The 25032-nt window shown below is 33.8% G+C and overlaps 2 protein-coding genes and 1 pseudogene across 2 annotated transcripts; all 3 read left to right on the top strand.

Moving 5' to 3' along the window:
* Window positions 1-5649: 5649 nt before the first annotated feature.
* On the top strand, window positions 5650-7331 carry LOC142640236 (uncharacterized; annotated as a pseudogene).
* A 641-nt stretch (window positions 7332-7972) lies between these two features.
* LOC142640529 (uncharacterized) lies at window positions 7973-16148 on the top strand. Its single transcript, XM_075814661.1, has 6 exons — window positions 7973-8139; window positions 11114-11670; window positions 12258-12450; window positions 14125-14189; window positions 14331-14544; window positions 15619-16148. Exons 1-6 carry the CDS (start codon window positions 7984-7986, stop codon window positions 15886-15888), a joined length of 1455 nt encoding a protein of 484 aa, XP_075670776.1. The 5' UTR covers window positions 7973-7983; the 3' UTR covers window positions 15889-16148.
* Window positions 16149-19611: 3463 nt separating this feature from the next.
* LOC142638048 (putative ribosome biogenesis protein RLP24) lies at window positions 19612-22469 on the top strand. Its single transcript, XM_075812040.1, has 5 exons — window positions 19612-19739; window positions 20826-20938; window positions 21528-21641; window positions 21782-21918; window positions 22009-22469. Exons 2-5 carry the CDS (start codon window positions 20858-20860, stop codon window positions 22178-22180), a joined length of 504 nt encoding a protein of 167 aa, XP_075668155.1. The 5' UTR covers window positions 19612-19739; window positions 20826-20857; the 3' UTR covers window positions 22181-22469.
* Window positions 22470-25032: the final 2563 nt, after the last annotated feature.

Below are 25032 nucleotides of genomic sequence, written 5' to 3' on the forward strand. Positions count from 1 at the left end.
TTGTTTTAAAAAAATAATAATGATATGGCAAGTTCTGGAGAGGTCAACAAAAAGTCAAAGGCTTTGGTTTAAGTTTGAATTTGAGTTTAAGTTGAACTTGTTAGAGAGATAGAGTTTCACTCCTTGTTAAGTTTAGATTAAACAAAAATAATTTAAAAAAAAAAATGATGATGATGAGTTTGAATTTGAATTTAAGTTGAACTTGTTAGAGAGATAGAGTTTCACTCTTTATTAAGTTTGAACTAAACAAAAATAATTTTATTTAAATAAAAAGATAATTTTATTTAAATATTAATGATAATGATGAGTTTGAGTTTAAGTTTAAGTTGGACTTGTTAGAACGATAGAGCTTCACTCTTTGTTAAGTTTTGACTAAACAAAAATAATTTTATTTAAATAAAATGATAATTTTATTTAAATATTGTGCTGACATGAAAAATTGTGGAAGCTTCATAGGCTTCGATTTATATATATATATATATATATATATATATTAGATGGTAGATTATAGATATTATATTAGATTACTCATTTGTTTTGCTTGAGCTCTAAATGTCTTCAGCTTAAAAAGTAAAAACAATCAAAGCTTTTAATCACATCAGATGAAATAGGAATTTTTTTGAAATCTATGATAAAAAGTTCAAGCCAAATGGACGGTTTTACATTTATTGCCACATTAAATAAACAACTTTAAATTTATTATCATATTAGTTTGTAAGTTTTATATAACAAAACTTATAGTTCCTTTTGCATTTTTTTAATTAGAAAGTCTATTGGGCACAAACCTTAGCAAAAAATAAAAATAAAAATAAAAAATGAATTGGACAAATAAGTGATTCTTAATAAACCATTATCACTCTTTTTAATCAAGAAGATAAAATTTGAGGTGGTTGTTAATGTATATGGTATGGGAACTTATGTTCATTCAGTTTTCTTGTTTTGGACACTAGGAGCCAAAACAAAATCCACAATCCAACTACTAAATATGACTATATTATGAACACATAATTGAAACAAGAAACATATGTTTAGAACTTTAAAATACAAATTAATAATAGTTTATAGCATAGGTTCATGCTATTTTAAAAAATAATAATAACTTATATTGTTATACATAAACATTAATTATCAACGTTTCTCCACTTCCCTACGTTGACATCAGTTATCATGTTGATCCTCCTTGACATTTTCAAGATCCATGGACAAAAACATAACATACTTATCTAACCCAATCACAATCTCACATTAAATAAGTTAGCATGCAGGCATACAATCAAATTTCGCATAACCTTCCATCAGGATGCTATTATAGTCTTGAGATTAAAAATAAAGTAAAATAAATGATAAATTTATAGAGTTACTAATTAAAGTTACACAATATACCATTGAATGTGACAAAAAAAATGACCCAACAAAATTTTAGCTTGTGACATGGTGGAGACTACAATTGGATTTGACGTAACTATCTTATTAAAATACTTATTATAACTATATTCATTCAATCATTAATCATAAGAAGGTGCAAACCTCCATCAAAACTTATTTTAATACTGCTAATTGAAGCCGTTATAGAGATTAGAAGAATTGATGGCGTCTGCCAAATACACTATTCATATATCTTTATTTTCTTCCAAACGCTCCAAACAAAAATTTTCACTTTCTCCATCACCACCATATTCTGGAAAATGTTTTTTTTTTTTTTTTTTAAATCAATCAATCAAAACCATTCTAAGCACAAAAGACTACACCCCTATACCACCCGGCCAGTCCAAAACCACAAAGTGCCGCCATGGATGGTAGATTGAAGCATATTAAAACCTCCTTTCTATCTCTTCTCTCAGTTTTGGAATTTAAACATTTGATTGATAATTTAATATGTTAATTATTGATAATTTAAACATTTGATTATATTCAATATTATTGATAACATAATTTGATAATTTTCCTTAAACATAGCATTTGATTTTAGCATGAACTAGATATTTATGAAATGGACATGAAAAAATTCGCATACACATTATGCACACACACAAACACACACACATATATTTATTTATTTATTTCACATGCACTGGACATGATAATAATGTACATGTTTGAATAACATAAAAATAAACGTAAAAAAAAGCATTACATATACATATATAGACACACATCACTACAAGAAATATGAACTATTGCAGCGGTTTTTTTGCAGCGGGTGCAAAAACCACCACTATATGTAGCCTATTGTGGCGTTTTTTGGGACCACCACTGTACATATGGTCTATTGCGGCGTTTTTTGGAACCGTCGTTATAAGTATAGTCTTTTGCGGTGTCCTACAGCGGCAGGACATAAAACCCCCGCAATATATATGTTTTAGCGACGGTAACTTAGATATAGTGGTGCTCCAAAAATCAGCCGCAATAAATATACCATTTTGCGCATATACTATAGCGGTAGTGGAGAAAAACGCCGCAATATGAGAGCTGTAGCGGCATTTGTATGACCACTGCAATAGGGACTCCTTTTTGAGGCGTTTTTTCTTAGTCATGACGGCGGGTTGGACCACCGCTATAGGCCTTCTAACTCCCCGCCTCTTCCCTCTATTTTTTTTTTTTTTTTTTTTTTTTGCTTTTCATTTTAGCACCTTTTCATTTTTGCCAAAAGATATCTCTCTATCTCATTCACTATATCTCTCTCTAACTCTTCAGAGACCCAAAATCCCAACTCTTTCACTCTCCCTCGTAGACCCAAAATCCCACATAAACACTATTTATCTTTTAAACTCTATCTCTCTCTCTCTTTCTCTCACTTTTCCCTCACTTAATTGTTTACTACTTCATGTCCATCAGAATTAGAAAGAGTCTTGGAGGGAGTTCAACCTGTGGTCAATGAAACTATGAATGCTGATCTTACAAAGCCGTATGTTCAAGAAGAGGTTGATGTGGCAATTAAACAAATTGCTCCTTTGAAAGCCCCAGGTCCGAATGGAATGCCTCCTCTCTTCTTTCAAACATTTTGGCCTGATATTGGAATGGAGGTGTTCGAAGTAGTGCTTTCTGGTCTTAACTCAGGTACAATTTTAAAGTCAATAAATCATATATTTATTACTTTGATTCCTAAGGTTAAAAATCCTGAAACCGTTGCTCAGTTTAGGCCTATCAGTCTATGTAATGTTATCTATAAAATCTTGAGTAAAGTCATTGTGAATAGGCTTAAGCCTATTTTGAATTCTATTATATTGGAGGCTCAAAGTGCTTTTGTGGCTGACAAAGTTATTACTGATAATATTTTGATTGCTTTTAAATCCCTTCATTATATGAAAACTCAGTGTTCAGGTAATACAGGTTTTATGGCCTTAAAGCTTGATATGAGTAAGGCTTATGATAGGATGGAATGGATTTTTTTGGAGAAAATTTTATTGAAAATGGGCTTTCAGGATACTTGGGTGGCTATGATTATGTAATGCATTACAACAGTATCCTACTCGATTATGGTGAATGGTGAGCCTAAGGGCCTTATCCATCCTTCAAGGGGTTTACGGCAAGGGGATCCTCTATCTCCTTTTCTGTTTCTATTTTGTGCGGAAGGTTTGAATGCTCTTCTGACTCAAGCTGCTAGAGCTGGGGATATTCGTGGTTATTCTATTTGTAGGTCAGGGCCAAAAATAACCCATCTCTTTTTTGCCGACGACTGTTTGTTGTTTTGTAGAGCAACCTCTTCTGACTGTGAAAAAATTCAAAATATCCTTGCTTGGTATGAAGCGGCTTCGGGGCAACAAGTTAATTCTAATAAACTATGGTTTTCTTTAGTCATAATACTTCTGAAGAGATACAAGGTGAGTTACAAGTTTTGTTGGGAGTACCAGTTATTAGAATTTATGAAAAATATTTGGGGCTTCCTTCTTTTGTGGGGTGACAAAAGAAAGCTTGTTTTATCTGGATTAAGAAGCGTATTTGGTCTAAGATGCAAGGTTGGAAGGAGAAATTACTTTCCCAAGCGGGCAAGGAAGTGATGATTAAAGCTGTAATTCAATCTATCCCGACGTATTCTATGAGTGTTTTTCAGCTTCCCATTGGCCTTCTTAAGGATATAGAAGCGATGATTCAAAAATTTTGGTGGGGTTGTTTGTAGTATTCCAATAAAATCCATTGGGTTAAATGGGAAACGCTTTGCTCTTAAAAATCGGTGGGTGGTATGGGTTTTCAAGACTTGAAAGTGTTCAATGATGCTATGTTGGGTAAGCAAGTTTGGAAACTTTTTCATGTGAGATATTCTCTAGCTTTTAAGGTTTTACGGGCTAAATATTTTCCCTCAGGCAATATCTTTGATGCGAAGGTAACTCCTCGTTGCTCCTTTGCTTGGAAAAGTATTTTACAAGCTAGAGAGGGGGTCTTGAGGGGTGCACGGTGGAGAGTGGGCGATGGGCGGAATATTGATATATGGCGGCATAGTTGGCTGCCTTCTAAAGGAGGTGGTAGAGTTATTTCACCGCAGCAGGATCTTTCATTGCAAATGGTTAGTGATTTGTTCCTCCCAGGTTCTACAATTTGGAAAGAGAATCTTATTGATCAGCATTTTTATCCGTGGGAAGTTGCTGCTATTAAAAGTGTCCCTGTTAGCCCGTTTGGAGTTGCTGGTGCTCTGATTTGGCCTCTGTCACCTGATGGGGAGCATACGGTTAAAAGTGCTTATCAGATGCTATCTATGTTTCAGCGACAAGAGCAAGCTAGCCTATCGGATATGGAGGTAGGGAAGAGGCTATGGAATGGCATTTGGAAGCTCGGGGTACCTAATAAAGTTAGGCATTTCATGTGGAGAGCAGTTCGAAATTCCTTGCCCAGAAAACTCAATCTGCATAAGCGCTAGGTGGTGTCTGAAGGTTGATGTGATGTATGTAGTGTTCGCCTTGAAGATAGTATTCATGCCTTGTGGTATTGTGAGATTGCACGGGCTATCTGGCAAACTGATGTGCGTTTTGATTTTCTTCAAACTAATAAGTTTTCTACCTTTGCAGACATTGTTCAATTCCTCTGTTTACATGATTCTTCTGATTTGTTTGCTCGGTTTGCTATCGTTGCATGGAGCATCTGGGATCGGCATAACAAGATGCATCTGTGAGAGACCAGGCCCTCGGCCCGTTTTATATGTGTTGGGCCAAACCCACGTGAATGGGTGGAGTCGTATTATTGCCTCTCAAAATGGAGGTTCGACTAGTTATATTTTCCCTTTTAGATTAAGGGTTTTACAATGGAGTCGCCACTTATTTAATTATTGAAAAAATAAGAAAACCAAAATTGAAAAATTCCTCATTTTATTAATTTTCAATTGAATTTACATTGATCATAGGAAAAGTACATGGCTTTGGTCCTAGATATACTCTAAGATAAAGTACATGGCTTTGTTTCCTAGTTACAATCTAAAAATTGAAAATTACATGGATAAGTATTTGATCTACTAACCCTTGATCTAAGTTCGGAAGCTAAGTTACAAGGTGGGAAGGTATTAGGCACCCACTTTGCCCGGTGAAACCGGTCTTCTAGACTATGGTGGCCAACATTCAAGAGAATTTAAATGATTACTATCATGCTTTAATCTTAAACTCTCATCATGGCAACACAAAAAAACAATTAGAGAAAAGGATTATACCTTCATACAAGATCCATATGGTGAATGAAGAGACTCTTAAGGGAGGTCCTAAGGGTGGAGGAAAAGAAGAGTTAGGAGAGGAAGAGTGAGTCTCACTCAATACCTTAAGTCTCAAGAAGACCAAGATATGACAAAACTATTCAACTTCCTAGAACTCAAGAGAGGAGAAGAGAAAGGGTTTTTTGTGTGTCATAGAATGGAGGAGAGGGGGGGTTTATATAGTAGTGGTTGAGAAAATATGAATGAAAGGCCATTTAATGAGGGTTGGGAAAGAATCATGAACCTAAACCTCATTTTAGCCTTTGGGAAAATCTGGTGCATTAAATGTAGAGATTGGTGGGAGTGAGGAGCAAGCCAAAATTCGGTTTTTCCGTAGCTGCTGTAACAGCCTGTAAAGCCAACTTCGAAAAATCATATCTGGCTCAATTCTGATTGGAATTGTCTTGTTCTTGTGCTCAAATTGAAGCCCCAGATGTCTAGTTTCTGGGAAAATTAACCCCATTCATAGATTCAAAATATTCTAAGAGATATCGATGAAATAGTGAGCAGAAGTCATTTGTTAGAAAATGGTTTCAACACAATTATCATTAATAGGTCCCAAATTAGTTTCCAATTAACATTAATAGGCTCCAATCACTCCCATTTCAAACCAAATTAGTTCTAAATTTACCCTAATTAAAAGATAATTGCACAAATTACTCATTGAATAATTAATGTCTAACTATCTAATTAATTAGGTGTGTGCAACCCTACCATAAAATGTAGTCCTAACCAATCAAATTATGACACATTATTGATCTCAAATTGATTATACTTATAACCAATTCAAATCAATTGTTCATAATCACATATAGTCGGACTCAATTTGTGATAGTACATCTCAGCCATTAAAACTTGATTTGATGATAACTTTCAATCTGGTGGTCCGATTAGGGCTTATAACCAGTCGATTTGATCGTTACAACATCAAGATCATTTTGGTGAAATTAGATTAAGGATATAATGACCAGAATCAAGATGCATATTTCCAAGGCAAAATTACCCTTTTACCCTCCATGTGAGGTTAAATGTGGGTTGTAAAATAGGGTGTCAACAGCGTGTGGGGCAAACCACATGGCAGGTTGATGAAGTTGTCCAGCGAGCTTCAGAGCTCCTTCATGAATTTCGGGATGTGCAAATGTAAACTCGTCAGATAGCTGATCAAAGCGAGGATTTACGGTGGAAACCGCCTGATCCGGGTCTTTATAAAATTAATTTTGATGGTGCTATGTTTGCTGATCAGGTTAGTGCAGGAATTGGTGTGGTCATTTGAGATTGGGAGGGATAGATCATCGCTGCCTTGAGTCAGAAAGTGAGGTATCCGGGCTCTATGGATTTGGTGGAGGCCTTAGCTGCGCGTAGAGCAATTAGTTTTGCCAACGAAATCAGGATTCAACAAATGGTGATTGAAGGTGATTTATTGCGAGTTATTCAGGCAATAAATGGGACTAGACCAGTACGAACTATGTACAATCATGTTATAGATGACATTAGATTTTTGTCCTCTGCTGTTTCTTGTAGTTTTTTACATGTTAAGCGCAAGGGTAATAGATTAGCTCATGCCCTCATTCGAAGAGCAGTTTCAACTGCAGATACTGATGTGTGATTAGAAGAACTACTACCAGACTTGGATAATGTTTTTCAGTTTGATTTTCCGTAATAAAGTGCCTTTATCTTTTTCTCAAAAAAAAAAAAAAAAAAAAACTTAGACAAATAATGTCACAAAATCTTATGTAGCAAAATATTATGAAACAAATCAAAAGTCAAATGTCTTCAATTATATATATATATATATATATATATATATATATATATATATATATATGTGTGTATGTTATTATAGATTATGATTATAGACGCTACAATAGATTAAAGATATTATATTATATTAGCCCGTTATTTTGCATGAGCACTTAAATGTCTCTCACCTTTTAAAAAAAGAAATAAAAAAATCCAAAGCTATTAATCACAAGAGACAAAATAGGAATCTTGCAATTTCCTTCAATTTCCTTCCATTTTTAGTTAGATGTGAAACACAACGCATGATATTTTTTTTAAAATGCTATGTATCTTACGTTTAAATAAAATGAGAGAAAATTAAAAGATTCAATCAAAAAATAAGATATTATGCCGTGGTAATTACGCCATACATCAAAATTCAAAGCCAAATGGACAGCCTTGTTAGAAAGTCTAGTGGCCACAGATTTTAAAAGAAAAGTAAAAAAGATGAATCTGGACAAAGAAGTGATTCTTATAATAAACCATTATCACCATTTCAAGTCAAGGAAATAGAAATTGAGGTGGTTTTTAATATGGAAAGGGGAACTAGTGTTCATTCGGTTTTCTGGTTTTGGTCACAAGGAGCTCCGTTGTGCGGTTATTTTTGGAAGTCTCCTGGGAAGAGATGGGCCTCCACAACTATTTTCGTCTTCATCTTTGTTATCAGCTTCGTCTATTGGATTGATAAGGTAAGTCCCACCCAGGCTAGCTATTATCCTCCCAAGTTTGTTTGTTTTTCTTTGCTTATTAACATAGTTAATAACAATCTCTTTTTTCTTTTTAAAAGTTATAGAGGTGTTTAACGTGGTTGTTGACCATAGCCTTCATTACAGTGTCCAGAGTTTTCTCATTTTCTGAAGTCATAAACCAAAAGCCTGTATGATTATTGTGGTCTATATTGATCAATCCCACTCTTGAGTCTTGATAGTCATGTCCTAAATCACTCACATCTCATCTTTATATATAAACCAAAAATCTACTTTTTCTCTATTTTATTTTTAACTATCAACTTTTTAAAATATATCCTATATCCTATATCCTCTTCTCAATTTTTTTTTTTTTTTTTTTTTAAAGTTGTTCTGTTAAATATTCACTATTAGTTTTTTTGTTTTCTTCATGAGAATAAAAACATCAACTTTTACCCTGCCCTTTGGCAAGTTTGGGCCGTTTGGCCACCGAACACCCATATCGGCCAAGCACGATGACTACAACGACCGAAGTCAACTATTGCTTTGGCAAGAGTAGAGAGAAAGAGAAAGAGACCTTGGGTTTTTGGGGTAGAAAGAGAGGAAGAAACTACAAATTATTAATAAAAAAAATGGTTAAAAGGTACCAGGGTAATGAGTCATGACTATTTTTTATAATGACTAATGACTATTTGAATCTATCTATTAAATTCCATTAAGACTAAGCATATATTGAGAACCATGGTTTTGAAATTCAAACCGGACTGTACGGTCTAACCCGGTTAACCGAAAACCGTTCATTAAGACAGCTCTTTTAACACTCCAAACCATTTTATATTAAAAAGTCAGTAAAAACCACCGCGCACCCTTGGTGCGGTGGTCACTCTACAAGTATAAGTGCTTGTGGGGTGTGGGAGACAAGAATTGGGATTCAAATTTTTAGGAGGGAGCTTCACACACATATACACTTAGATTAGTCTAAAGTAAAAATTATATCTTGTATCCCAAAAAAAAAAAGTCAGTGAACCGTATGAATCGCGGTTAAACTGCCCGGTTTTGAAAACCGTAGGCAGTTCTTGCGATTTCAAGCCAAAGCTTAAAAAAATGGAAGAAAAGAGAAGAGGAAGGCATTTACAGCACCCTCTCACCATTTTTAAGAAAACCTCCACGAAAAAATAAATCAAAACAAAGAATTAAAATGAAAATAGTAGAGTATAAGAATATATAACTCTCTGATAATCTTTATCCATTTGCTGAGTGGAAACTAGTGGGATGCAATATGATTTTAATGTGTGACATGCAGTGATTTGACTAGAAAAATAAAGGAAAATTACACTAATTTCCACTGAGGTTTTCCATTATCATACGTTGCTTTTTTTTTTTTAAGTTTAAAATAAGAAACCCACCTCTTATAAAATGCAAATTATTTACACTAACTTCTTTTATATAAAATTATCATATATATATATATATATATATATATATATATCGAGAGTTGGGTTTAAATTATACCTAGTGTAACTCTAAATAATATTACACGATACAATAATTTGTTATAAAATTCATGTCTTGAAAATCTCACTGTTAAATTACAAGTTCTATATATTCATAATATTCATGCCAATTTTCATGTCAATTGGATGTTACTTGAATTTTTGCAAACATGAAGATTATATAAAAATAATGTAAACTAATGGTGAATTTGTTAAAATTTGCATTCAATTAAAAAATATTGAGTAATATAACAATATTTAGAGTGAATTACACTAGGTGTAACAGTCGATTTGTCATGATATATTTTTAAGTATGTATTGCTTTTAGATTCCAATCCACAGCATCAATTACATAATAAATTTTTATTTAATAGTCTTTGTAATTGAGTGGCATCTTGAACTAAGGAGAAATTAGTGCTATTCTGTAGACTAGTGCACCTTTTACTTAAAAGAATATTTTTATTCCGTTTGGCTAATTAGCTACACGCCATTGGCTAACCTAGTAATTATTCGAGGAATATTCTCCTATGTTTACAAGACTTTCAATATCGTGGTCCGTGGATCTTGTGGGAGAAACCTTGGTTTGAAATTTTTAATACATTGAATAATCAAGACTATGACTCATAAGCTACACGCCATTGGCTAACCTAGTAATTATTCGAGGAATATTCTCCTATGTTTACAAGACTTTCAATATCGTGATCCGTGGATCTTGTGGCAGAAAGCTTGGTTTGAAATTTTTAATACATTGAAACTCTATGAGAAAAAAAAAATTAATACATTGGTCCCCACTCAATTCGCGCAAATCTTGTTACACACTTTTTGTTGCACTTTTCTTACCTGAGAGATGTTACGTTCACAATTTTTTACAACATTTTCACAATAAATCATAAGTGGTTGGTTGTTATTGGTTCAAATTTGAACCTAACACTAATATTACTTTTTTACCTCAACAATAACAACCAGTAATAACCTGCCACATAAGATTTATTATAAAAATATTGTGGACATATTATTTCTCTTTCCTACACACTGCACTCCACTCCACGCTCTCATGGTTTAAACTAAAATAATGTTTTCAAACCATAATTTGAAAGGGAGTGATAAGTAAATTTGATAGCTTCCAACGTAAATTGTAGTGTGAAATATAATAAATTTATTCAATTCAATTTAAAGAACTATCTATTGACAATTTAACAGTCATAACTAATTGAAACTAGAGGCCCATTTGGTATGTGTGTTTAAACAACAGTTTTCAGTTTTTTTGAAAATACGCGTGGATGAAAAAGTTTATAAAAATACGTTTAATGTTGTTTAAAAACTGAAAACATGTATTTAAATACGTGTACTAAACGAACCCTAATAATTTGTGCTTTCTTTTTCGCTTAAAGAAAACAAGTCTAATCTTTAATTTTCTCCGTTTTGCATTTCCAACTAGAATACATGCATATATTTTTCTTATATAATTTCTTCTTCTTTTTAAGTCTGCCATAACAGACGACAACTTCTTTAGGACAATTGCAACCACTTTAAGTCCTAAAAAGTCCCCTGCTCATGTTGAGTTCTCACACAATCACTCCAATTTGAACTTAACATTAACATATCCAAGCCCAACCACTCACCCGGTGACAATTGAGAAAGAGGAATCATCCCTTGTGGCATGTCCGGCTTACACCCGGTGGATCCACGAAGATCTTCAGCCATGGAAGAGTACCGGAATCACGAGGGACATGGTGGAAAGAGGAAGAGTTCATGCAAATTTTAGACTTGTGATTGTGAAGGGAAAGGCTTATGTTGAGAGATATAGTAAGGCATTTCAAACTAGGGATGTGTTTACAATATGGGGAATTTTGCAGCTTCTGAGATTGTACCCTGGGAAGATACCAGATTTGGAGCTAATGTTTTGGTGTGGAGACTCGACCAGGATTAAAAAACGTGACCACCAAGGGCTTAAAGCCAAGTCGGTGCCACCGCTATTCCATTATTGTAACGATGATGAATCACTAGACATTGTCTTCCCTGACTGGACTTTCTGGGGTTGGTAAGTATCCTTCAAATTTAATTACAATTTGATTGCAAAAAGTTACTTGGAGGCTTGGGGCATAGGTGTTTTTGCTTAATGCAAAAAACGATACCATGTATCCATCCCCGAAGGTAGTTTACATATATCAGATATATGATATAGTAGCTCGCTATATGTAGTAGGTTTCTCACAAGTGAACCTCAATAGAAAATACTTCCTCCAAAAATAGGTGTATACAACACTCCCTTTGCATGTATATTAAACACACATACACCTGTAAATTTCACATACTTAATATTGTATCATGTATGTCTATATATAAGATGAGGTACTCGTAAACAGTAAACTCACCCCCATAATAGTTTTGCAAGATGGTCCGACGTTATAATAATAGCTTTACTGATCTAATTAAGTAAACCTGTAAAAAAGGTTATACTTCTTTGTTTTTTTTTTTTTTTCAATATGATTCAGCTTCTAAAAGTGGTTATTATAAAATAATAATAATTATAACAGGGGTTGCACTCCTTTGTTTTCTCGTGTGATTCATAATTACTAATTTTTTTTTGGTTTCAAAAAAATAATTAACAAAACTTTTCCTTTATTAGGGCTGAGCTCGATATAAAGCCATGGACGACTACGTTGGAGGCCCTAAAAGAAGGCAATAAGAGGATCAAATGGAAAGATAGAAAACCCTATGCTTTCTGGAAAGGGAATCCATATGTTTCTAAAAGAAGAGTAGAGCTTTTAAAGTGCAATGTCCCTAACAAAAAGGATTGGAATGTTCGTTTCTATATCCAGGTGAATTTCTTTATCAAATTCCTTGATCTTTATTTTAAGGAATATTCATACAATTCTAGTATGAGTGGTCGAGTTTAGTTATCCAGAACTTCTTGCTAAGAATATTTAATAAAAGAAAAGACATTAAATACTTGTACATCAAACAAGGTTGGCTTAATACAATTTCAGGCTTAAAAGCAAAATTTTAAATGGGTCCTTTCATATTTAAGTATCACTTAAATAATATATAGTTTATTAACCATCAATTTAGTAAATGTTTTATATTACAAATTTTTATTAACAACTCATTATTCTTACTTTTAGTATGATTAATTCACATGAGCTATGTTTGGGATATTATAAATTTTACCACATAAGCCTTACAAAATAACATGTCATCAATTAAAAAAATTAATTAATTCAAATTCTTTTACTATATTATTTAAGTAACATCAATCGTATTCTTGCCATATCAGTTTGTAAGTTTTTTGTAATAAAACTTGTGGTAGTTTAGCATTTTCTATTCACTTAATGGTGATTTGGTTGGATTTATATATCTATTTTGGGGGGGGGGGGGGGGGGAATGCTAATGCTGTCATAGACTTTACTACAAAAATCTTACAAACTAATGTAAAAGAGAATGTGATTGGTTGCACTTCAACAAGATAATAAATGAATATTTGGATTACTTCTTGTGATGGTAACACTAAAATTTGTAAGATCTTTGAAATAAAATATGTAATATTTATAGCATCACTAAATTTCTCAAGCATTTTTAAAAATGGAGGGAAAAAAAAGTGATATAAAAAAACCCTTATGCCCCCCCCCCCCCCCCCTTGCCATATCAATTTATAAGTTTTTTGTAATAAAACTTGTGGTAGTTTAGCATTTTCTATTAACTTAATGGTGATTTGGTTGGATTTATATATCTATTTTTTTGGGGGGGGGGGGGGGGGGGGGAATGCTAATGCTATCATAGACTTTACTACAAAAATCTCACAAACTAATGTAAAAGAGAATGTGATTGGTTGCACTTCAACAAGATAATAAATGAATATTTGGATTACTTCTTGTGATGGTAACACTAAAATTTGTAAGATCTTTGAAATAAAATATGTAATATTTATAGCATCACTAAATTTCTCAAGCATTTTTAAAAATAGAGGGGAAAAAATGATATAAAAAAACCCTTATGCCTCCCCCCCCCCACCCCTCTTTTGGGGGGCCTTTCTCTAGTAGGGGGGCCTAGGTCTTAGGCCGATGGGCCAGCCCTGACATCATTGACATGTTTGGTTGTCAAAATTGTGAAAAAAACATGTAATTATCTTAATGAAAGACTAGATTAGTTATCTTATCTTTGCTTTTCATGAAAAAAAAAATACCCATTTAAGTGGAAGGTTTCTTCAAATAATAAGTAGTTGACGGGTCAACTATTCAATCAAATAACAATGAGCATGCATCTATCTCTTATCGAGAAACAAGTAGGCTATTTTTTTGTGAAATTGTGCTTAATTTCATATGTGGCAATTCTGTAAAGATCTTGTTTGGTCCTATTTTGGAAGTAGAAATGGTTTTTTTTTCCCCCTCTTTGGAAGAGAGAGAGTAAAAGAAACATATAGGAAAAAAGAACTTGGCAGACAGGCTTTCGGGAGAAATTTGGAACATATTTACTACAACTATTTTATTTGATTTCAGGATTGGATAAAAGAATCTAAAAAAGGATTCAAGAACTCAAAACTAGAAGATCAATGCACCCATAGGTAAATATTACACTTCTTTAATTTTCTCAACAATTTATTTTTTTTCATTTTTCTCATAATTTCCTTTGAAATATGTCATAATACATTCATAGTGTTATTATTGACATTATTTTCTGTTTTGTTTGGCTTTTTCATCTGAAGATATAAAATTTACATAGAAGGAAATACATGGTCAGTGAGTGAAAAGTACATTCTAGCTTGCAATTCCATGACCTTGCTAGTGATGCCTCAGTACCATGACTTTTTCACAAGAAGCTTAGTGCCCATGCAGCACTACTGGCCCATCAAAATAACTAATAATATATGCAGAGATCTTAAGCTTGCTGTCGAATGGGGCAATAATCACACCGACAAAGTAAACCTCTCTTTCTCTCTTCCCCTATTGGCACAACAAAATTTAGTCTGTGGACATGCATGTGGTGGCTTTGTTTTCCTAAAACAGTTCTCTTTTCTTGAATTATGAAAAACAAAAACCAATGCAGAACACATATATAGAAATGTACTGTTTAAAAGCCTTCTCAAAATTGTGTTAATGGTTTTTGTTAATTTTCGATTTTTCCTTAAAGAAACAACAAGATTTTTCTGATTTTCTCATCGAATGCTTGTAATAATATACGTAGTAGACTAGTGCTTCATTTTGGAAAGAGTAATGATAAAGATACTACAAAATTTACTAAATAAACCTTACAAATTATTACTGTATCATCAATCACAAAAAACTAATTGAAAAATACTATAACTACTATCAACTTTACTAATCCTTCAACTATTGATCCCTCAACTATTAATTGTGTCAATGTAATAATTCATCTTTCAAAATCAAGTCACAATATCATCCTTAAGTCTCCCATTTAATTTTAAGAGAATTAATAGTTGAAAGTTGATTTAGCTTTAGAATTTTCATACTTTCTAGTATAACCTTTTAACTTATGTTCTATTTGCTATATTAACTAATTTTGTCAATTTCATTAAGATTTAAAAGAAGAGAAGATTCATAATGATATTTACTTGATATTGCAACTTAAAGGACTAAGTTGATTCAACTAACAGTGAGGGGGATTAAATTGACACAACTAACACTTAAGGGACCAAATAAAACTTTATGCGTAATTGGATGATCATATTAGTAATTTAACCCAAATAAATGTCTCAATTTCTATTTTTTTGCGATTGATAACTCATTAATTTTTAAAGCTTATAGAGTTAAATTTGTAGTATATATCTCTAACATCACATTTATTTATTGTGTTATTAGAGTGTGTAAATTACATTCATTGATACGTCAGTTTATAAGCACTGTGACAGTCAACAATGGGACCTAACATGCACTATGTTTCTTATTTGGTGCTAGACATGCTTCAAATTTATTTCTTTCTTTATTTAATTGTTTTTGTTCACAATTCTATCTCCTCCAACACTTATATTTCAGGCACAGAAAATTGGAGAGGCAGGAAGCAAATTTGTTCAAGAGAACCTTAAAATGGACTTTGTTTACGACTACATGTTTCACTTGTTAAGTGAATATGCAAAGCTCTTGAAATTTAAACCTACAATTCCTCCAGGAACGCTTGAAGCCTGTTCAGAAACAATGGCATGTCTAAAGGATGACAAATTATGGAAGATTAAGAAGTTCATGGAGAAGTCCATGGTGAAAACCCCTAGGGATACACTTCCATGTACAATGCCTCCTCCTTCATGATCTTCCAAGTTCCAGCTATTGAAGCCATGTTAGGAATGCTATAAGCATACGGATAATAATTGTTGTATTGAGATTTAGTTAGTTAGTTAGTTAGTTAGTTACAATTTCAAGCATGTTAATCATATTTAGCACATGTTGGAATTATTAATGCACATGGGAAATAATTGAATCAATAGGATAAGGTCATGTGGGCCAATAAGATTAGAGCTAGTCTCCTATAAATATATGATTGTAATTCAACATTAGATATCAAATGAAGAACAAACCAATTTCTTAGTGCATTAGTGTATTTCTCTCTCTTTTAATCTCTCTATTTCTCTATAGAGGGTGACTACCTCGAATTAAGTCAATTTCCCTACAATTCCAACCAATCCCCCTACCATTCATACCCATTCCCTTTAGGAACCTCTAGGTTCCTAACAAGTGGTATCAGAGCTGTTGATCCAGAGACGAGTAATTGTGATCAAAGGAAACTTTGAAAGAAATAGAGAAATTGTTGAACAAAGCCTTAGAAGAAGTCAAGGATATTTCAAAGAAGATGAAGGCCTTGGATGAATCTAACATGGCCATGAAGGAAGAACTTTCAAGAGTGCAAGAGAATCTTGAGAATATGGTCGAAGAAGAGATACAACTTCTTGAAGGTACAAGCAACAAGTTAAAGCTTCGTGAATCAACTGAACTTGCCCATGATGTTGAAGATCCAAGTGATAATCTTTGTTGTTCATTAAGCAAAAGTCCTGAGAAGCTCAAAGAACAAACAATGGTTCTTGAGAATAGTAAACCGACTGCATTTAGTGAACAAAGAAAATTGAATAATAGTTCCTTCGTGGGTTATCATTTTGGTATAACTCCAACATTCTTCGTCAATGCGGATCACTTAGAGATCAAAATCACACCGGGTGCTTATGGTCCATTGCATGGGAAGGAGATTTGTCCAAAGGTGAGAAATTCTAAACCTTGTGATATAGTTGGTACAATAGAAATGTTTTGGATTGATATGTACTTCCCATTCACCAACCATTCATTTGAAAACCCCTTGGCATTGAGAATGATGTGTGGGTATGAAGTTTCTAAGAAGTTGGCTTTTGTAATTACAAAATGGAGTAGTGAATTTGTTTCAAAGGACAAGGAAATATTGGCTATGTGGAAAGGTATAAAATGTTTTGAGTTCCTTGGTGCTTTGGCTATGGTCTACGCAAAAAAAGAAGATGATGTATACTACGGACAACAAAGAACGATAGAATTCGACCTTATTGGTCTAGAGGGACACACTCTCATATGTGATGGTGTACTAGTAAACTTTCTTGTTGGGGTTGTTGTGCATGGCTTTAATCATCCAACAAATCAAAGATCAAGGTTCTGCTAGGAGTTTTCATTTGCTAGTCTAATTCAGTTTGCTGGTCTAATTCGAAATGAAACTTGTTTACTCAAATTTTGGGCTGTGATTGATTGCTTTGGAGTTGTTGGCGTGTTCAACGGTCAAGATGCCTTAAGGTATTGGTGTAGTGGCCGATCACCCCCCGTGAAGATTACAACACCTTGTGGGCAAGGTGTTTTCAAGGGGAGGGAAATGTTAGAAATGCTATAAGCATATGGATAATAATTGTTGTATTGAGATTTAGTTAGTTAGTTAGTTAGTTACAATTCCAAGCATGTTAATCACATTTCGCACATGTTGAAATTATTAATGCACATGAGGAATAATAGAATCAATAGGATAAGGTCATGTGGGCTAATAAGATTAGAACTAGTCTCCTATAAATACATGATTGTAATTCAACATTAGATATCAAATGAAGAACAAACCAATTTCTTAGTGCATTAGTGCATCTCTCTCTCTCTCTCTTTTAATCTCTCTATTTCTCTATGGAGGGTGACTATTTCGAATTAAGTCAATTTCCCTACAATTCCAACCAATCCCCCTACAATTCATACCCATCCCCATTAGGAACCTCTAGGCTCCTAACAAGCCATTTCTCAAAGAAAAAAGAATATAATGAGAGAAGTGGGTATGTAAGAAGAACTGGGCTTGGTTTCTGAGCTTTGGAACCTTATATATCTTGGTATAAGCTAGAACTTCTTAAGGGCATCATGGTGTTAAGAAGAATTGGCTATTGAAAAAGAACAAGAAATATCAACTATCCATCCTCCGATCTTGATCCTAAAGCTATCTCCAATTTCGTAGACCTTATCATTGGCCAACCTTTGAATTAAGAGTGCCAAATTTTGGCCAAAGTAGAATTCAAAATCATTGGCCAACCTTTGAATTAAAACCAAACTTCTAAAAGGGGAATATGATTTTATCCATTTCTTGGTTGAAACTGTTATTTCTGAAATTTAATAATATACTGAGTGCTAGAGAGAGAGATTGTCAATTAGGGTGGGGGGGGGGATTTTTAGACCAATATAAAGCCGTGGAGAAGTGTGTCAAATGACATAAAACAAGACAATACAATAGTCAAATGGAAGGACATGGTACCCTATTGGAGAGGGAATCCAAGTGTCTCTAACTAGAAAAGACCTTTTGAAGTGCAATATCTGAAATAAAGATGATCAGAACACTTACCTATATACATGGGTTAATATATACATTTTTTTTTTTAATTTACTCATAAATTTTGATCATTCTCACTTTCTGATCCTATAGTACACACACACATGTTGCATAAAACATTTCTTGTATGATGTGTTCTAATTTTTTGTTAATCTTGTTAAATATCATTATCATGTATTCAGTTGGTTTAAATGAAATTTATTACAAACTTTTAGGGTTAAAGGAAACGTACCAGAAACTCTAAGGTTTAAATGAAACATTGAATGTTTAAGGTTTAAATGAAACACAATAAAAACTCTTACAAAATAATTTTCCCAAAAAAAAGGCTTTGGTTGGTGATAAGGGTCTTTTTGGTAAAGAAAATTGGGACATATAAGGAAACAAAACCCATTAGTGAAAAGGCTGACGGTCCCTATGGAACTGTTGACTCCATAGAGATTGTCGGTTTCCTTAGGAAGCCGACAGCCATTCAGCGACAAAGTTGACAGGTGCATCCCTTCGGACTGACCGACGAAGGATGTCTGGCTGATGGAGGACCCTTAACTAACGGAGAGGCATGTCGACAGGTCTTACGTGGCCTTACTTGATCTACACACATACTCATATATGGAAACATCTTGTATATCACGCACATAGACCCTATCGCACGATTGTCACCTCCCAAAATAGAGAGTATCCGCAAGATCTCGTAGCATTAACTCCACCTTCTCCCCATAAGGAAAATCCCCCTGTTCTCAGGATCTAGGGCTCTTCCCCACCACTATATAAGTGACAGCTCTCCTCATTTCTTAACTCCACCTCATTTCACTTCAGGTACCTATCAGCGTGATCAAGAGCCATCAACTCACTGACGATTTTCATGCATCTTCAATTGGCATATCATATTTCTCATGGTTATCAAAATTGCGCTCCTAGGACGCAGATCCTACGATCCTACCCCTTGAAATTGATTCAGATATAGAAAGTGAAATTGTGTTGGAATCACGCTCCGAATCATAGGATCACATTCAGCAGATCTTACTGCACAGCATTACAAGGGTTTTTTTTTTTTATTATTGGGCCTCTAGCTTCGAGCCCAATCTGATAAAATGGGTCATGGTATGATACATGTTTTGACCGGCCCAGCCCATTAAAAACTTTAAAATGTCATTTAAAATCTCCCCCAAAATCAAAGCCCTAGTCTGAAATTTTCTCGATACAGAGAGACTCGCCGTGTCGTGTCGTGTCGTGCGACGCCGAGTAAGGAAGACAGCCGTGTCCTCCGCGACTCTGATTGAGGAATTCGACTCCTTTCTCGGTGAGTATTTTCTGGTTCCGGTGTCAATCTATGAATGTTTTCCTCGTTTTTTGTTAGTTCATGGTTAGCTTTCTGAGAAAATTTGATCGAAAACGAAAATGGGTTTTAGAGTTTTTGTTGGGTTTGTTCATGAGTAGCTGTTCGTTTCTTAGTAAAATTTGATAGAAAATGAAAATGGGTTTTAGAGTTTTGTTGGGTTTGTTCATTTGTAGCTTTGGTTTCTTAGAAAATTTGAATAAAAATTGGATTTTTGTGTCCAATTGGGTTTGCTCTGATATATTGTTATAATTTTAGGTGAAGATTGAAGTTGTGGGTTCAAGTCATTGGGTGCATTATCAAATTTATTATTAAACAAAAAAAAAAAATTGGACTTAGTTTTTATAGGGTTATAATTGCTTTCTAATTGAGCTAGAGAATGACAGGAATAACTTTCAGTTTATCGCGCTTTTTGCAAAACTCGGGTTAACTGCATGTTGTCTTCTGCATTACTATGGTGGCTGAAGCTTCATGACTGCTTTTCTACATGTAGTTAACTTTTCAAATTTCATGAACTGAAGTAGAACCTGAAAATTTTAGGGACCAATAGTGTATTTTTTCACCTTTTCTTGTTTATTTTTAAAGCAGTTGTGTAATTAATTTAAGCTATTTTATTTATTAACTTATTGTGGTGTTGATTTGGAACTTGGAAAACATTTTCAGTTGCTAATGTTTGGTAGGTTTGGTACATGGTGGATAACTACTAAACTTTTGGGTTATTTGTGCTAGAAAAGAAAAGTACATTTCTTTATGTTGTAGAGATGTAGCCGTGATGCTGTAAAAATTGCGGTATAATTATTCGACGTATATAATAATTATTAATGTTATGTTATTATAATTATTGTTGATCCAACCGCAAATTCCCTCTAATCACATGTAGGATCTGTATTCTGATAACGTTGGTGGCCTTGAGCACTAATAAGTGTGTACTATGGAACTTTCTTGGATTTGGGGGTTCCTCCCTTATTCATTAGCTTAGGTGGAGAATGATATGTTGACCTATTCTTATTGTTTGTAGTTTAACTTCATGACCTTTTTTTTTTTTTCCAGGAACTTGGATTTTTTGTTGACCTGAGAATAACATGAGGATAGAAAAGTGTTGGTTCTGTTCCTCGGCTGTATATCCAGGGCATGGTATACAGTTTGTCCGCAATGATGCAAAGGTGAGTTGTTATTTTGTTATGGGAATTCGCTGTTCTTTATTTATTCCTTTGCCCTTCTTAAGCTTTTTTATCCAATTTGATCTTTATTTAGTTGTGTCATACCATATTTTCCATTTATTTTAGCTTCTGGTTTTACCAACTATTTAGTTTCAAATATCATAATCAATTTTGTGAGATTGACCGGGGGCATGTAGAGCTTACCAATCAACTTACTAAAAAAACCGAACTAAGATAAATAAGTTCCATCTGTTGGAGTCACTACCAATTTGAAATTCTTCAAGTTGATGGGTTTGTGTCAGTCGTGATATTTTGCTAGATGTATAAGTCTAGAATAGCAATCAAATTTTTCTTGTTTTCCAATGTCTAAGTTTATATGCTGCTTCACAAAAATTATGTGTAAATGCAAACTTTAAATTGCTTACCCAAAAATATATATATTTTTTTTTTATATTGAAATTATTTATTGTTTTTGTTAAAGCTAGATTGCATGCCTTCTAAAATGTCTGTAGTCAATCATTTGGTAGCATATTATCCATTTGTCATACAATTATGCTTTGTCTCTAGTTTCTGACGGGTGATCTTTCTGCAGATTTTTCGCTTCTGTAGATCCAAATGCCACAAGAACTTCAAGATGAAGAGGAATCCTCGTAAGGTGAAATGGACCAAGGCCTATAGGCGGTTGCATGGAAAGGACATGACACAAGTAAATATGATTGGTTTGCTTGATCTTCTATTAAACTTCATTGTATTTCTCATGACGACAGTGACAGGACCACTATTGATTGGATAAGAAAAGATTGAGTATTTATCAATTTTTCTATTTCCTGCTTCCATATATTGCAGGATTCTACTTTTGAGTTTGAGAGGAAGCGTAATAGGCCAGAGAGATATGACAGGAATCTCACAGAAAACACTCTGAAGGCCATTAAGACAATTGATAAAGTCAGATCAAGGAGGGAGGCCAAACATATTGAGACAAGGTAATTTGTTCTTCTCATCGTTTGTTCGTAAATATATATATAGGTAGGATGATGAATATCATTTGACATGTAATTGAAAACAACTTGCAGAAAGAAGGGAAAGAAGGCCCAGCTGATGAGAGAGGCAGTAAAGGAGCTGGAGCAAAGCATCAGCTTGGTGAAAGCCCCATCTGTTCTCGAGGAGGATAAATCTTACACTCTTCCAAAGATCAAGGTCAAGGTATCTCAAGCAGAGGCAAAGAATCAACCCATGGAAGAATGAATGCAGTAATCTTCATGTTGCCGTGCTCAGATATAATCCTCCAATATGCTGCACGCTATAGTTGCGTGGAAGCAAAAGTTTTGTCCATAAGACAACATGCATATCAAAATATTTTTGTTGTGGTTTTGTTTTTGTTTCTGATCATAGGAGGTGATGAATTACACCTTTCAAATATGATTTGTTTTTGCAATTTGTTGGTACTAACTATTTTGAACTGTATTGTTACCGTCCTATGCCTACCAGAAAGGAGAAGAATGAAACTTGATTTTCCCATTGGTCTTTGAATGAAGCCATGCTAGGGGACTACTACGTGCATTATATAATTAAACTCCATTAACAAGAGATTCACTCACTGCCTTTTAGTTGGGCCTCTAGAGAAGCCAATGAAGCAGCCCATTCCCTTAGCAAGTGAGCTTCATGCCTTGATTTCTCTTGATCAGGCAATATCATTACTCCATTACAAGATATTAGGTGTGTCATTCATTCATTCAGTCTAGTCCTAAATTGTGTAATATTCGATTCATATGTGGCTCGTTTAAACTTTAAATAAATTAGAAAATTTTAGAATTTATATTAATATTAAATAATATGCATAGAGAATGAAATGTCAATTATTTTAATTGATAAAAAAATTTTGGAAAGATTTGAACTTCATTAAAATGTAGCTTTCCTAATGTGTAGCTTCGTAACACCTTTGGTGCAAAAGTGAGGATAGACAATTGGAAAGCGATGAAAAAGTGGACTGAAATTTTTTTGTTAAAAGAGTAGGGGAAAAAAAAAGTTAGAAGTTAGCTAAATAATAATACAAGATGACTTATGAATAGTACTAGAAAGTGTAATGGGATTCATAAATAATACTAAAAAAAAAAGCTAAAAACTAAATAAGCTGAAGGAAATAAGCTCATCTATAATAGATTTTAGTTTTACCTCATGGACTATGGTGTGTTTAAAAATAAAGAAATGTAAAACTCTTTTATTTAGCTGAGAAGAAAAATGTGAAAATGAAAAATGTATTTTGTATAAATTTACTCTCGTACTCCTATTAGGTTAAAAAAAGAGGAAAAGAAAAAGGGGGAGGGGGGGAATAGGAAGTACCAAAAAAGACAAAACCCTAAAACCCAAGGAAATAAAAAAAAATAAAAAAGGAAGAAGAAAATAACAAACCCATTTGAATGTTACTCAGGGGCCTTTTGGTCCAACATGCAGGAGTTTTTTGTGTTCCATTTTCCTCTCCTCATTTTCTCCCCGATTTGGTTCGAAAAAATCTAGACTTTACCAGTTTCCTCTCCTAAAATCACCCCAACTAAACACCCAAAAAAATCATTTTCTCTCTACTTCTCTCCTTATTTTCCATCCCCTAAAAATAACTCTAACCAAATGGGATCTTAAAGTTTCTGTGGAAGCCTCTATACTTGTGAGTGTACAAGCCTAAACAAACCCCAATAAGGTGGGACTCTTTTGAGGGCTTGAATTAGCTATGTAAATGCTATGAGGATGACTTGAGTGCTGGAGGAAAGTTGGGGGAACTTCACTTTGACAGAAAAAGCTGAAGGATTTAGGTATTTGGGGACCAATGTACACATAGGATAATTCAAGGGAGGAAGAAACCAATGTGCGAGAGAGACTTGATCGGGTTGTTGCAACTTGTGAATGGGAGATGCTATTTCCGGTAGCTCGAATTCATAATCTTATGGCTCTAGCGTCGGATCATAGACCAATCTTGTTAAAATTGAACACGCAAGAAAGGAGGAGACATGAACCACAATAGTTTTGGTTTGAGAAGGCATGGGCACGAGGACAGTGTGAGATAATATGAGATGTTTGAATGCGGGTGGTGGATGGCTAAAACATTTATGACAAAATTAAGAATGTGGTGCTGACAGTGCTGTGTTGAGTAGGCGGAATAAAGGGGTGTTTCATAAAATACAAAGGATGTTAAAAAAGAAAGAGGCAAAACCCTTTGTTTTTCCCTTATATTTTGAGGTTATTTTTATTTTGGTCTTTAATCTTTTCAAAAAATTTAATTTGGTCCTTAATTTTGTAAAAAAATTTCATTTCGATCCTTGTTATCATCTTAGTGACCAAAAAAAAAAAACTCTAACATGGCTGATGAAATACTTAATTAATAAGCATGCTATGACCAAATTGAGATAACAACAAAGACTAAAAGGAAAAGTTATTGAAAAAATCAATGACCAAATTGAAACTTTTCAAAACATAAGAACCAAAATAAAAATGTTCCCAAAATATAGAGACCAAAAAAGATGTATTTGTCAAAGGAAAATGAAGTTTTACAAAATTGGAAAGTATGGATCATGACAAAGAGGGGCTAGTATGAGTTAGGGCACTAAAGAGTAGGGTGAATGAATTAATAGATAGAGAGGAAATAATGTAGAAGCAAAGATCAAGAATCAATTGGCTTTGAGAAGGGGATCACAATACAATAATTTTCACACTAAAGCTAGTCTAAGAAGGAAGAGGAATATGATTGTGGGGGCTTTGGGATACTCAAAATGTGCACGGTAAGAGAAGGGAATACAACACAACACCAAAAAAAAAAAAAATTGAGATACTAAAATTCTCAAATATAAATATTTCTAATATTCGATCTACTACTAGTAGTTGTCTTTTTTTTTTCTTTTTTTTCTTTTTTGGTTGCAATTCAGCAATTCTGTGCTAAATAATGCCTTCGAAAAGTAAGTCAAATTACTTTAAAAAACACATTAATGCAATAATTGCAAGATTAGTGATTATGGAGAAGAAAATGACCAGGAGGTCAACATGTTACTATGGAAAAAGAAAACTAGAGACAATGAAAAATTAAATTAAGGCACACCACTTGTGATGCATGT

This window comes from Castanea sativa, chromosome 6, assembly GCF_040712315.1.
Source record: "Castanea sativa cultivar Marrone di Chiusa Pesio chromosome 6, ASM4071231v1".
In the NCBI taxonomy this organism is placed as follows: domain Eukaryota; kingdom Viridiplantae; phylum Streptophyta; class Magnoliopsida; order Fagales; family Fagaceae; genus Castanea; species Castanea sativa.